The 15,000-nt window shown below is 39.7% G+C and overlaps 1 protein-coding gene across 1 annotated transcript; it reads right to left on the bottom strand.

The window, feature by feature from the left end:
- Positions 1-4,621: 4,621 nt before the first annotated feature.
- Positions 4,622-11,121, bottom strand: LOC138047119 (potassium channel subfamily K member 9-like). The gene is made up of 2 exons (XM_068893845.1): positions 10,361-11,121; positions 4,622-6,393 (listed from the first exon to the last, which is right to left on the bottom strand). The coding sequence occupies exons 1-2, from the start codon at positions 10,692-10,694 to the stop codon at positions 5,711-5,713; spliced, it is 1,017 nt and encodes a 338-aa protein (XP_068749946.1). The 5' UTR covers positions 10,695-11,121; the 3' UTR covers positions 4,622-5,710.
- Positions 11,122-15,000: the final 3,879 nt, after the last annotated feature.

The raw sequence follows: 15,000 nt of genomic DNA, 5'->3' as shown, positions 1-15,000 counted from the left end.
TAACGAGGTCATTTAGACCCCGTTTACACGAATCCGGAGAAATTTTTGCGCGGACAAAAACTTGCACGGTTCTACCTTGCGTTCACACGGGATCGGTGGAACCGGATCGAATCGTTGTCAGGGTACTTTTCCAAAAACATTTCGGTTAGATCTTCGTACTTTCTCCTCACTGTTTCCCAGTCAACTCCTTCGCCTGCTTTTCCGACTTTGTAGTGAAAAACTACTTGCAACAACGCATTTACTTTATCTGTCCACATAAAGTTTTTGTCTGCCGCCATGTTTGATTTGCCGCGTACTTCACCTAGCTACAACGTGATAGGTTAAAAGCATTAGCTTAACCAATCAGAGCAGAGAGTTAAAAAATGCCATTCACATGCCGTGACTGGTCTCAAAATTTGCACGGATCCATGTGGACACCATTGCGATCTGTAACAGAATTTAAACAGGTAGGTGTTCCATGCAAACAAAATTCGTCCGTGCAAAAATTTGTCCGGACCCGTGTAAACGTAGCCTTACTTTTAGCTGCTGTCAAGCGAATACTTTAAGTATTACTGGGCCAATATTGAATATTAAGTGTTATTTACTTCTGTTAGTACGATCGTTGATAGGGTTTTCAACCCTTAGCCAAACATGATCTCTTTATATTTCGTTCTGCCCAGTAAACAGAGCTCAAGCAAAAGCAGTACCCTAGTTTCCGAATTGCCTACCGCCGTGATTAACTGAGAAAGGGAGGCATAAAAGGCTTTTTGCCGCCAAGTCAGTCAAATTAACAAAACTAACTCTTGTGGCGACATCATGGACACCTTATTTCCATAGCATTGAATAACAAAAGCACTTATTGTTTTTGTGCCTCGTTCTTTAAAACTGTTGACTAATTTGCATGACACGGAACAAAGTGGCCTGAAGTACTGTTTATTTGTCCTCCTATTCTACTCATTATTAACGTATCCAAATGTTGTATTGTTGCTCCTCCGCTATCCAATATCAAGGCCGATATTTATACAAAAAAGAAGAATTGTTTCAAAGTATCACTACTTGTAAAATCCTATACTTTTTTGCACCAATGCTTCGCAAGAATGCGGAAGGATATTTTTTCAATATAGTAAACGCGGGAGGGCAATATTGGACACCAATTCTTTGTCAGTTTCATCTGTCTATGTTTCGAAAATATCCTTTCAGTGGAAATTTAAGTTTTAGTTTTAGTTCTCTAAGGAAAGCGTTACGCTTGTGTTTTTTCTCTTGAAAAAATCAAAATTTTCGGGAAAAAGTGCACTCCATCTCATTTAGGTCCCAAACACAGGCGTATTTCCGGGGGCTAATTAGTTCATTTTACACTGAATACAGATTATTTTCTTTTCTTGGTATAATACTTTCTTTGGAAATCTTTTACCCGTTTGCCTTTTGTTTACTTTGTTGAACGCCATGCGTTTGCAAAAAAGCCGGCTTCTCGTCTGGTGTCGCATGCCAAAGTACTTGAGTTCATCTCAGCACAGGTACAGCCGAGTTGCTTATTGACAAGTTTTCTTACAACCTGTTGTACGTTGTCGAAGGACTGATTGGAATCAACTTAATTGATCTAAAAAAGACTGTTTAATCGCCACGACTGTTGTGTTCATTACTACTCTTTTAAACATAGTACGTGATGCCTAGAGGGCAAATTGATGTGTATTTGCCACTTCGGCATCACGCGCATAATAATTTTTCAAAAAAGTCGGCTATTGCTAGCACCGTTAAATATGCCTCAAAGAATGAAGTGTTCCCTGTGTTTGCAGTGCCTAGGGAGTAAAATTATCACTGGGTTGCCAGTGTGGGAAACCAGTCGGAAAATGGGTGGCACTTGGTCGTTTTCTTTCCTGACACTCCCCTACTAAGTAGTGCCTTTGTGGGTAGAGTCATCTGCGTGTATTTTGATAGGTTTGAGGGGGTAGTAGAAATGCATAGATTTTATCCGGTGGACACAGTAGAATATTTAATTAACCTGCACTGGTGTCGAAAGTCATTGTAACGCGAATGGCGTTTTAGTGGATCTTTAAACAAAATATACTCTTATGGACCTCAAGAATGGAAAGTCAATTGTTTAAACAAGACAGGCGGTGAAAGATAAATATCTGGAATCTTGAAAGCGACGAGTAATGGACTTCGACAACAATTTGATCGTCGTATCAACTGAGTGAGATTTGTTTCTAAATTAATATTTTACTAACTGTGATGTTATGTGGAACACTGAAACCAAATGGCAACTCTGTATGAGCTTAAAAAATTGAGGGAATCGAACGCCTTGAATGCATCTGTACGTGTTTACTGAAGTCGCATCTGAGTTGTCTGGCTACTTACATTTATTTTGTACTCAACTCTGCACAATCTTCACGTAAAACATAATTCGAAGTGCGACAGTGAAGATTTATTTGAAAGAAAGCTTTTTCTCGTTAGTCAAAAAATTATTATTTTTAATGAAGTTAAAAATATTTCTTTACGTTCCTGGTTAATCCAATTAATTGCTACGACTTACTAGTGCGTAGCCTCCCGCGCACTCCTAAGGATTCGTCAAGCGTTTCTCCCCCTCGAACTTCTACTGAAACGAGCCGGAATTTATGTAGACCATTTACAGCGGACTTCCAGATTCTGGAAGCGCACTTTAGACCCTGAGAAAACTTTGAGAAAACTGCAAGAAGATCGGCTTGGTGTGTTCGGCATTTGAAATCACTGATTTAAATCCTTATCAAATAGAAACTTGAGCGTATAAATTCCATGCTTTGGCTGAGATGTTTGAAGGTCTTCAAATTATGAGTACGGTAGAGTTCGTATGATTGAAACATTTTGCTCTCGTGCGATTCAAACCTATTTGTGACGTTCGCTTGGAATTAATATCATATTTACATTTCTTTCCGCGCTATTTCAGAGGAGTCGTTTCGTTTGAATAACCCCATTTCTTGTAGTCCTTCGGTTGAACTGATTTTAGGTTTGATTTATATTTCAAATCGAAGAAACAATGAGTACGAACAATCGGTTAGCAACACAAAAACATGAAATCAATTTTTAGAGACTATCATCGGCAAAAGCAGCAAGAAAATTTCAATCTTAAACGTAATAGATTGTTTCAAGCTTTCTTTTCGCTACCATCCTAGTTGCGTTTATTGCACTTGAAGGTAATGGTTCTGGTGCAGTTCAAATCAACTACACAATTCAACGGTTCAAATACACGCGCACTACTTTAGTATTTGTATTCGTATTTATATATTTTCACGGCGCTTTCAATTTTACTAGTAGATGAAACGACATCTTACCCTTGCTAGGCACTAACATTTTGACTCGCGAGAGTGCAAATGCATAACCCACTGAGGAAACAAAACTAATGTTTCTAAGGAATATTTTGAAAAGGCTTCGTCCCTTTCATGATTCGTCCAAAGAAGAAGTTGACGCATTCACGCTCCCAGGGGAGATCTACACAGTGCTGATTGGTTCCTCAGTAACCCGCACGTGATTTCCAGATGACAGTTTCTTAACAAAAGGAAAGGAAATTGTGGCTCGTTTCAGCAGACGCTCGTGGGGGAGGAACGCGTGACGAATCCCTAAGAGAGTCTGCGTGGGCTAACTGGTGCGAAGATTGATTACATTACTCATTAACACGAAGATTTTTCAACAATATTATTACATAGCTTTAATCTAATCCAAATACATTCAATAATTAAAAACTTCATATTTATTAAGCTTTTCCGTCGTTTTTGTGTTTGTCAGCGTTTTGATTTTTTGGATAATTCTGGTTGCCGTGTTCGCAAGTATAATTCAGATGTTTGGATTTTCAATTACAAACTTTGTTTTGATTAGAAGGTTTCGTGACCCGACAGATGAAATGTTAATATTCAATCAAATATCACAACAAAATTAAAAAACGAAAGACGGTAACTTCTTGGGTAAAAAGTACATTGTTTTACTCTGAAAACGACGAGCTATTATATTAACATTCTTCCCAGTAGTTCATTTAATGTAAACAAGAACGTTGACACAAGGTGATCACGTGCACCTTTGCGGTTGCCTAGCACGTGGTCAAATTCTTCCTTTTGACAAAAACATTGACCTTTAATTCCTCTTGATTCAAGGAAGTCGTAGACTGCTGAATTTTAATGTTTTTACGATCTATTGCCATTAATCTTTCGCTGAGAATTGGAAATTCAGAGTTTCATATACAAACTATGTTATTTTTTTTCTTCATCTGTCTTTTGGCTATGCCATAGGCAATCCAGTTAAAAAATAGGTTGAATTTGTTGGACGTGCACGTGGCGGTGTTTTGATCGGACAATCTACAATAGAAGGCACGTGCCGCTGTTTACATTTTTGGTTATTAAAAGCAAACCACGTAGTCCAAAATCATGGAGAGCATTGTGATGCGTTGTTTGGATTACTGAAGATCGAAGTTGCGTTGGCTTAATCGATTTCTTCCTGGGGCGCTCAAAACACATACAAAGAAACACGCGTTTCGCGGTAGACCCACACTAAAAGATGTCGAGCGTCAGCTTCAAAACGGGTCGTTCCACGAACTAAATGAAACTGAAATGTACTCAAATGTAACTGAAATGGACTCAACTATTGAAAGCGATACAAGTCAAAATACTAAATAAAAATAAGCAGCGGGTACTTTATTGAGAACTACTCTGAAGATGACAGCGACAAAGAAAATAACTCGACAAACAACATAGACGCCATATTGGAATCTTCTGAAAACAAAAGAAACCATTGAATTACTAGTTGGCGAACTTGAAAAACGTTTCACCTGAGAACAATAGGGTTCTTCGCTGGGATTCATTTTGCTGTTTTCCGTCCAAACGAATTTACTCATAGTGGCTAAATTTGCCAGACTTAACCCATCGTCTGCTGTCTATAACGTAAATAAAGAAAAAGGTATGTATGACAAATTACCTCGCGAAAATCGCTTTTAGTAGTCCAAAATTAAATGTCCGGAGCGTGCGGGATGGCGAGATTAAAGAAAAAAAAATAGTTGCGGGAAGCGGGATTAGAAAGTCCTATTTTAGACCCTCATCATTCAACTTGACGCCAAATTTTTCTTACGACACGCAATGAAGGTATAACACATTTGCTTAAGAGCCGAAGCCTTGACACCCAAGTCTGTTTGTAGGCACAACATGGCAGCCTCCTCCAATGCTCACTTCCGCGTTGTGGCTGGAAGATTCTGATCACGTCACGATTTCAGTTGATAATATAAAAGGATTCGCTATGCATTATGGGATACTATCCATTCCTCGTCTGGCCGCGGACATTATCAGCCGGCATACGAGCCGCGAGAAGCGGTTTATTTACTGAATAAATCGATCAAATATCTACACTCCCCTCTCATTTTTTAAATGACACGCTAATTGACTTTAAAACATATATGCTGAGGAGCCAAAGCCTTGACACCAAGGTCTGTTTGTAAACACAACATGGAAGTCTCCAGCACTACTCATCTCTGCGTTGTGGCTGAAAGATACTTTCTAAGTCACAATTTCAGTTGATAATATAAAACGAATCTCTATGCATTATGGGATACTATTCATTTCCCCTCTGTACTGGCCCTAAATATCGTTCCCTTGGGATATTCAGGCAGTATTCGTTTGCTACCATGAAACAGTTAGAGGATGACTAACTTTAAAACGCCTAGGGAGAAATTGGAAGCATTAGCTTCTCAAGTAATCTTTAATCTCAATAAAGGCCTAGTTTATGCCAAATCCGGTTGGCTGGCGTAAGCAGATTCTGATCCAAGATTTTGATTAATGCTCCTCTCGTCCTCCCCTTCTTTGCAATTTTTATCCTTATCCTTTCTAGACAATCTCAAAGGAAAGTTACTAGTTACACTATTCAAGGCCGATTCAGCTGCGCCAACAGCATTGACAGCTGAATTTTCCATGTGCATGCGTATTTTGCTCTGTCTCTCTTCGATGGCGGCGCTGACAGAGCATAGCACACTGGACAAGACACATAGACCAAGAGTGATGAGCACAATCGTGAAATTAACGGCGATCGTTTTGGCGTGCTCCGAAGATTTAAGCTGACCGTCGTTGACGACGTAATCTCCGAAACCGATGGTAGAAACGCTGATGAAGTAGAAATACGCTCCTTCTCTGAAATACCAGTCGTCGGTGTGTGACGTCAAAATAGCGCCAAAAATAATCATAAGGATCATCAGGGCGACAGTCACCAACGTGCTTTTGAGTTTCGCACTCCCCCATACCACCCCACTGGGAAAGCTTTTCTCGAGGAAGCGGATAAGTACTCGGATGGCCAAACTCACGTGATTTCCAACGCCGAGCAGCATAATGCCTGCCACTGGTATGGCGAGAAGACTGTAGAATATACAGAATAACTGGCCTTGCCAGGTATGAGGTGACATGTGACCATAACCTGAAAGAAACAGAAGCGAAAGTGAATGAACGATCACATATGTGCTGCCTTTTTAATGACATCTGCAAATGGTTTCACTCCCTAGTCTTAAGTGTCACATAACCCTGGGGACGTAAAAGAACCCACCCACTATTCGCATAGAGCAGAGCATGGAACTCTCGGTGTTGTGGTCTTTCCTCTGTGGTAATTTATGGTTGGGAGGATAAACGCACGGAGATACTAGCTACCTACCCTTCACGAGTTGTGAAGGATCGCGTAAACGAACGAGTGAGCGAAGTGAACGAGCTCGAGTAAGTTTAACGATCCTTCACAACGAGTGAGTAATAATAATAATAATCATGCAAACGAACCAATCATGAAGTAATTTGTTTATCATATAAGTACAGAGATCATGAAGTTAACGAGGTAAGTGCTAATAGAGAAGCTATCAAACTACCGATCATGAACAAAAACCCCATAGCAAAATATTATTGAAATAAAAGAAATCTTTACCTTCCGTACCTCGCCTGTATGAGCACTTTTAAAACTTTTTAAGATCTTCTGAAGTATTTTTGTGGAGAAAACTAAGCAATAAAAGATCAAAAACTTTGAAAACCATACACCAGTCGGCCGCCATGTTCACAAATTTTACTGCCGCTGTCGGTGCACAGGCCACCCGCGCCAAAGTTCGACATCATATTAGCCAATCAAAAGGCTGATACGACAATTTTTCACTAGTAAAAATAACGATACAGTCAATCAAAGTATAAGTACGTCGTTTTTCACCAGCGAAAAAAATTGTATGACCAATCAGCTGGCTTCTCTAGCGAAAAGAAACTACTTTTATCACGATCCTTTTTGGCGCGTAAATCTCGGTACGTATATTATAAATAAAGATATGATGATGATGATGGGAGTGATGGAGAGAGCACTTGCCTCCAACCATTGTGGCCCGGGTTCAATTCCCGGTCCCAGCGTCATATGTGGGTTGAGTTTGTTGATGGTTCTCTCCTTGCTCCGAGATGTTTTTCTCCGGGTGCTCCGATTTCCCCCTCTCCTCAAAAACCGACACTGCCAAATTGCAATTCGAACCGGAATGCACAGACACATGTTGAACGAGTTCCTGAGCGCCCTTAAAGACGGTGGCTACTAATTCAAAGGTATTTTTGCCCCGGGACGGTTTATGATTATGGGGAAATGTAGATCTTAACAATTGTTATTGAAATCGAAAAAGAAAATTGGGAGTAACCAAACATTTTTCAAAGATAATTCATGAACAATATTTGTAAAAAGCTTTGAAATACAAAGCAATTTATGACGTTCTTTCTCAAATGGAAGGTTAATTTTCTCTGAAAAATGCCTGATCACCCCTAATTTTCTTTTTGGATACCAATAGTATTTACTAAGATCTACTTTCTCTGCATAATTTTAAACCGCGCAAAAATATCCCTGTATTGGTAAGCATCACCGATAGGAAATCCGAGTATCTCGAGATGCGCAGGACGTATGCGCAATAACAATTGTAGGCACCGTCCTCAAGGTGTTCCGTGGGTAAACAAATTCCATTTCCATTTCCATTTCCATGTTGCTACACGTGTAAAGGAAATGGGTCAACCGCAATTAGCTTACCTACTTACATGTCGGTTGCATCGAGTCTTCGGCTGACGTAGCAAATAATATTTATGACAGATTTTGTTGGATCACCTCGTATGGCAAACCAATTGTAGCAATATTCAATAAATGGATATTTCACTTCAAAGCGTCTATTTTACTTCAAATCAACGCATAAATTTATGTTCAATATTTTTTTTTGGTTCAACTTCCGATTTTGCTTTCGTTCAACGATTTATTGAACAGCGGTTGATGACTATTGCCTAATCCCTCTTGATTTCATGAGGTCACGGGAGGCTGGAATAGTCCCTGTATGACCCACCATACATTGAATACTAACCGTAAAAGGTTGGATTCTGCGATTTACCACAACTGAAACAACCCAAACCATTCACAAAAGCTAATCTTAGATCTAATTAGGCCTAATTAGGCCTAAAACGTTATTTAATCTCAAAATCTAACCTTTGTCGCTTAGTATTCAATGTATGGTGGGTCATACATGGACTACTAACCCCTCAACCGCTGTGCCATAAATCGTTGAATGAACGAAATAAGAGGTGTTGAACGCAAAATGTGCTGTTGAAATTTAAAAAGAAAGGTTGAACCGAAGCAACCGCATTGAAGGATACCAAAATGCATTGAATGCAAAAAAAAAAAAAAAAAAAAAAAGAAGTATATTTAACATAAATTTATGCGTTGAATTGAACTAAAATAGACATTTATTGAATATTGCTACAATTGGCTTCCCATAACTTCGGAAGTTTTATTTTATATTCTTGAATTCTATGGTGTCTCGTCTCTCCCACATTAAAAGCAGAACGCTTATCGATGGGAGGATACTCGAATGTTTGTTCGTTGAGATCGGGTCACCTTATAACAATTGCAAAGACCGCTTACTGTTTTGGTAACGAGTTTTCTCCATCTTATGGCTGAAACCCCCTGCAGGTTTCCTTTAACTTCTTCAACTGAATAGCCTGCGTGGCTGCTGGCGGTATTGTTGACGCGACAGGCAAATTAAACATGCGGCGAAGCTGCTGCCAACAATACCACCAGGTACTCAGGCTACTTCTTCAACTACACCCGATAACATTTCCACCACTGGATGTCATCAATCCGACAGTGGATCGTTTTCAAGCACCTTACAAGCCACCTCATTGATTTATCAACAAAATGAAATATTTCCATGAAAATGTAGCCTGTTTCCCGGAGGATTGTTGCAGACACGTCACACACATCAACCGTGTTGGACGAATTACGTCACGCCACAAATAATTTCTAGGTTATCCTTTGATTACTTTAAATTTTTGCGGATCCCAGATATTAAAAAAATCAAGGTTTGCCGTTCTCAATCTTTGAAATGATGGCAGGTTTGCGTGGACAAGAAGTAATTCTTATCATTTCCAATGTAATGCTTAGAAGCATGAAACTAGAAGCTCCGATGAAAATTTTAATTTCTTGTTAGACACAGCTTGTAGGCAGCGTGCAGCGTGTTTGATTAAAATTTGAGTAACTACTAGTAAGCAGTGAGATTTCACCGAGTTGTAAAACGAAAGAGAAGAGTTCAAACAAATAACCACAGCCTTTTAATTTGTATCACTAAGTTCCTCAATGGTTTTGTTTGACTGAACTATTTGCCGCTTTATCTGTATGCTCCCTAGAAAGCGTGGCTTCCGTACAGGGAGAAAAATAACGTTTTTAAAAATAGTCTGAAAAGTCGGCAAAGATGAGGTCAGGATGGAAGTAAAAAAGCGAAAAAAAAAAAAAAAAAGCACTGAAAAATAATAATAACCGGATTCCTTCATGATACTCAAACAGTAAGACTGGCCAAACTTTGCTCCAGAATATTTTGGCAGGTGGCAGGACTTTAGAGATATGTACTTAGTTGTTCCCAACATGACGCTGGATAAGATGGGCCATTTAATTGGTGGAAATGAATTTTTTTCAATTACAATTATGGAATAAGTTATTTTTACCGAGTACTAAAAAGACGTTGATTTTTCTAATAGTTCTCAAGTATTGTGATCATCTAAGGTGACATCATCACTGGACTCCTCAAGTCTGGTTGCGTATTATATTTTCTGTTCAAAACGTCTGCTTAACACCTTACGACCTCAACCTGGCATGGTGCATAAAATGATTGACAATTTGCATTTGCACGCGCGTTTGACGATATAACTATAACGGGTAATTCCGAGACAGATTGCTTGATGAATAAAATCGTAACCCCTTGTAAATTAAAACTCTTTCAAAGTCCATAACATTATGTGGACTTGCCTTTTTTATGAATTTTTATACTTCTTCACTTTCGAGAATTACATATTTCAGGATATTTAAGTATTCCTTAACCACCAGTAAATTCCTCATTCTAACTACTCACCAATAGTTGTCATAATCGTGAACGCAAAGAAAACAGAGTTGCTGTAAGTCCATCGACTCAACCTTTCTTGTTCTTGCTTGACAGTCGTCTCTCGCTCCAAAGCAATCTCTAATTTTTTCATATCTCTTGAGCTTATGTTGTATTTTTCTATCAAACTATGTTTGAGTTTGTTTGCATCATGTAATATTCCAGAGGAACTCGAATCCTCCTTTTCTCGTTCTAGCTCCATAAAAACCGCTGCTCCTACCAGCATGACTAACAAAGCGATAACCACTTTAACACAGAGTGATTTTGGCTCAAATCTTGCTGTATCCTCCTCAGCGTCTGTCATCATTGAGCCGAGCGGTTTTTACTTGGAACAATTTTTCTTAAGTTAACATAAAGAGAAGGTTCCGCTGATCTTCCCGTTGTAGAGCTAACACCTGGCGGACGTTCAATTTGTTATGATGTTGATGATTGGCAGTTCACTTAATCACTCCTTACCCACAGAATTTACTAATCGTTCCCCGGGCGAGGTTGCACTCAAAATTATTTATTGCATCACGATGCAATAATTTTGCATGGAACTGTAATTTTTTTCGTAAAAGATGTGAGTCGTCTTATTCTAGAAGAATTTTTAAACCACTCAGCCAGCCCCAAAGTGTGATAATAAGAAACAATTTTAATTTGCATATTCTTAGAAGTATAATTTTTTTGTCTTCAATTCATTTGATGCATAATTTTACAAACGCACTCGGAATATGCCAGTTATTGCATCAACACTTTGGCACCTTATCTGCCTCAATACTCAGTTTCTAAAATAAAATCAGATTATCATTTTAAAGCGTAAACTAGATTATATATTAATTATTTACGATATATTACCCACCGTGTTTCAGTTATCCCGAATTGTGGCTTCGGTTAGGCATGGGTCGCACTTGGGAAAAGTTTTAACTTTGCCGACCCAAAGAAAAAAACGCAAAAATTCGAGATCGCAATTGGAAATGAAACTTTCAGTCAACGTTGTAGAGTCGCACCGGCTGGTAGGGTTTTGACTCATTGACAAGTGGAATAGAATTTCACTGAGAAAACATTTCGTTATTATTCCAAGCAACATGCGTCCCGATGAAGCCTTATATATAACTATTCGCAAATTTCGTTGGATGAACTACTGAATTGTATCATTTTCCCACTTACTGTTCAGTTTTGTCACCGTAATTTGATCATAATAGTGCAATTGAGGACATGCCAAAACTATTCATTTTCTTGTCAAGCTCTTTTCGGAAAGTTTTCGCCTTTTAAACTATGTAGTAACAAAATATTCACCAAAGTGTTTTATCTTGTGAGTATTATTAAATAAACAAAGTCCGCGACACTGGCAGATCGTTTTTGTTGATGGACTAGCAATTGTGCCGCCCTGAAACAAATGCAAGCAAATGAAAAGCCCCCAGAAACACGGGAGACCAACGTCCAGAAAATCCAGAGGCACAAGAGATTTGTGATAATAATGAGCAGTGAAAATGCAGGAATAACGCAAAATGAAAGGAATAACGCAAACGCACACGTCGCAAAAAGTTCATTTTCTTTTCGATTCTCTTTTACTCATGCATCGCGAAAAATCATTTTTGTCGCGAATCCGAAAGATTTTGTCGGGTGATGCTAATCGACGATTTTATGAAGTATTCGTTATTCCTCAATGTAGATGTTGTTGTTGTTGATAATTGTAAATTAGGGCAGAAATTGCTATTAAAAGGCCTGGTGAGCCGTGTTATGTGTGCAGTGGTTTGTGGGTTTGTAGTTTGCGGGCGTCCAACTTTTCATATACCGAACTTAAATCTGTTATTGGGTCGACCCAAATAGTGAAGTTCACAGAGTTGATTCAGACGTGGAACTTAATTTGTCGAACTTATCACTAATCACGATGTACAATGCTTTCGTGAAAGAAGGGAATCTTGGGACACAAAAGTAAATTATACGAACGCATGCATTTTATTCGGCACATGAGAAGTTTGACGTTTGAATCGAACTCGCTCCACAGTCGATTTTCCCATGTAGGCCACTCGAACTTAATTCTTGGGTCGACCCAAATTAGATGGGTCGAACTTAATTGATTTAAATGTCGGTCTTTTCAGCCGGTACTTTATTGAATGAACTAAGTTCGTTACATTTGAGTACATGAAAAGTTCGAAGTTTGAATTTGGCCTAAGTCATTCTACGGTCAGCCTTTGCCGCGTGCACAAGTCCAGTATCGTTTATAGTTATATCGCGCTGAAAAAATGTTTTATGCCTTCGTTAGGCTGTAATGTGATAGCGTTCATTTACATTACAGATAGTGCTTTCACCTCCGTTTTTGGACTCTTGACTTTTCAAAAAAAAATTTATCACTCGAGTGGCGCTCTAGCTAGGCATGAGTAAGATTTCTCCGTCTCGTAGAAGGCCATTCAAGTGGGAATCGAACAGTTTTGGCGCAGCCCCTCATGACGTTTTTTTCTGATCCAGCATCTTTCGCCCCTCAGAGTCTTCGTCCATTTTATGCCTCTCTTCTTCGGGCCTGGCGTGCCATTCAGGGCTCCTTTTCTTCTACATCTGCTTTGGTTGTGTGCTCCTCCCAGCATGTTGACCCGGTTGCTGTCGACTCTGTTTCTACTAAAAGTTGTTATGTTCTGCTTTTTTCTTTGTCTCCATGTATCCCCCCCTTCCCCATGTGTGTCTAAGGTTTCTCCCATTTATGGCCCCGTTGATTGGAAGTCCACCTTGGCCTCTTTGTATTTTTTACCTTTGGATGGGAATGTTTCTGATGTAAACTGGAAGATTGCCCATGGCGTACTGTACACTGCGGATCGTCTCATTGCCTTTGGTCTTGATGTTCCTGCCGCCTGTTTTTGTGGTGCTGCCTTGGAGGCGCCTGCTCATTTGTTCTTTCGTTGTCCTCTCGCGAGGAGCGGTGTTGATTGGGTTCAAACCCTTCTATCTACCTTCTCCGTAGATGCCCCTTCGTTGGACGTTCGTCACCTACTTTTTGGATTCTCTGAAGCTGACCTTCGTATAGTTCCTAAGGTTTTTTGTTATATTCTTAACGTGTGTAAGATCTTCATCTGGTCTCTAAGGAATGACTTTCGTTTTCGCTCTGTCTGGCCTAGTGCTGTCGGCCTTATTTGTTCGATCACGGCTCGGCTGCGTTTCTTTGTTCTTGTTTTCTTTCATCGTTTTCGTTCTGCTAGACGTCGTAATGTTTTTCATAAGCAATGGGGTGCTAATGGGGTTATTGGTAGTGTGTGTGTGATGGTGTTTTTAAAATGGCCTTTCAGTTTTGTTTTTTCTCTCTTTCTTTCCCTTTTTCCTTTCCTCAATGATGCTTTTTATGACCTTCGAGTCCTTTTTGCTCGGTTTAAATTTTTGTGCTTTTGGACGGTTGTTGCGGCTTTTGAATTGGACTTTGATTTTGGATACGATTCCGGGTTCACGTTGAGCACAGGACTTTTGTCTTTTTTTTTATCTGTGGTTTTGGATCTCGACCGGTTTTTGGACTTCCCCTTTTGGACACGTTTCGGGTTCACGCTGAGCACGGGACTTTTGTTTTTTTTTTCTCGCTGGATTTGGATTCGGACGGGCTTCTGGACTTCGCTTTTTGGACATGATTCGGGATCACGTTGAGCCTAGCACTTTTGTTTTTTGTTTTTTGTGGATTGACCTGGACCGGTTTTTGGCTTCAGTTTGTGGTTTTTCCGTGAGGCAGGGTTCGACTCCCTGGCGAGTTTGGCGAACCGGCCCCGTTTAGGGGGTGCTCCCTCACGTGAGGCGTGTTATGTCATCTCTCTGCGTTCTGTGGCCCTTGGGCATTGCACTCCACCCTTGGGACCGCCTCAAATACAAAAAAAAAAAAAGAGTAGTCAAGGGGTTAATCAAGCATGGCTTAGGGGTCGATTAATCTCTCCCTCTTTGGATCGAAAGTAGGACGGGGGACCCCAAACAGAGTATTTTTTCCCCTTAATAAGTATTTTATGAATACGCATGCGTTCTGTACTAATGTGCTTACCACATGTAGAAGAGCAAAAAAATCAATTCAGAACTATAGACTATACTTTTTTTAGTTACACTATTGGAAAAGCTACGAGTAGTCAAGAGGTTAACCTCTCCCTCTTTAGATCGAAAGTTGGACGGGGGACCCCAAACAGAGTTTTTTAACCAATGAAGGCAACCCCCGAGGAGAGGAGTCATGCTTACCACATGTAGAAAAAACCAAATAAAATCAATTTAGAAGCATGACTATCCTTTTTTTTCTGCAGTATTGGTCTTCTACATGTGGTAAGCGTTGTAAGCACATTTGTACAGAACGCATGCGTATTCGTAAAATACGCATTAAGGGAAAAAAAAGTAACTGTCTTTGGGGTCCCCCGTCCTACTTTCGATCCAAAGAGGGAGAGATTAATCGACCCCTAAGCCATGCTTGATTAATTAATCCCTTGACTACTCGTAGCTTCTCCAAAAGTGGAATAAAAAAAGGATAGTCTATAGTTCTGAATTGATTTTTTTACTCTTCTACATGTGGTAAGCGTGGTAAGCACATTAGTACAGAACGCATGCGTATTCGTAAAATACGGTCCTTCAGTGTCCGAATAGCGTCGTGCTCCAGTTTCCAGACTCAGTCTATACGAGCACTG

Source organism: Montipora capricornis, chromosome 4 (assembly GCF_036669925.1).
Source record: "Montipora capricornis isolate CH-2021 chromosome 4, ASM3666992v2, whole genome shotgun sequence".
Classification (NCBI taxonomy): domain Eukaryota; kingdom Metazoa; phylum Cnidaria; class Anthozoa; order Scleractinia; family Acroporidae; genus Montipora; species Montipora capricornis.
This window is presented reverse-complemented; position numbering and strand designations above follow the sequence as displayed.

What these genes read in the sequence shown, in the direction of transcription:
- LOC138047119 (XM_068893845.1), bottom strand. Translation starts at nt 10,694, where the DNA reads ATGATGACAGACGCTGAGGAGGATACAGCAAGATTTGAGCCAAAATCA. An exon ending in CACGATTATGACAACTATTG is followed by an intron (nt 6,394 to 10,360) that starts GTGAGTAGTTAG and finishes TGTTTCTTTCAG; the next exon opens with GTTATGGTCACATGTCACCT.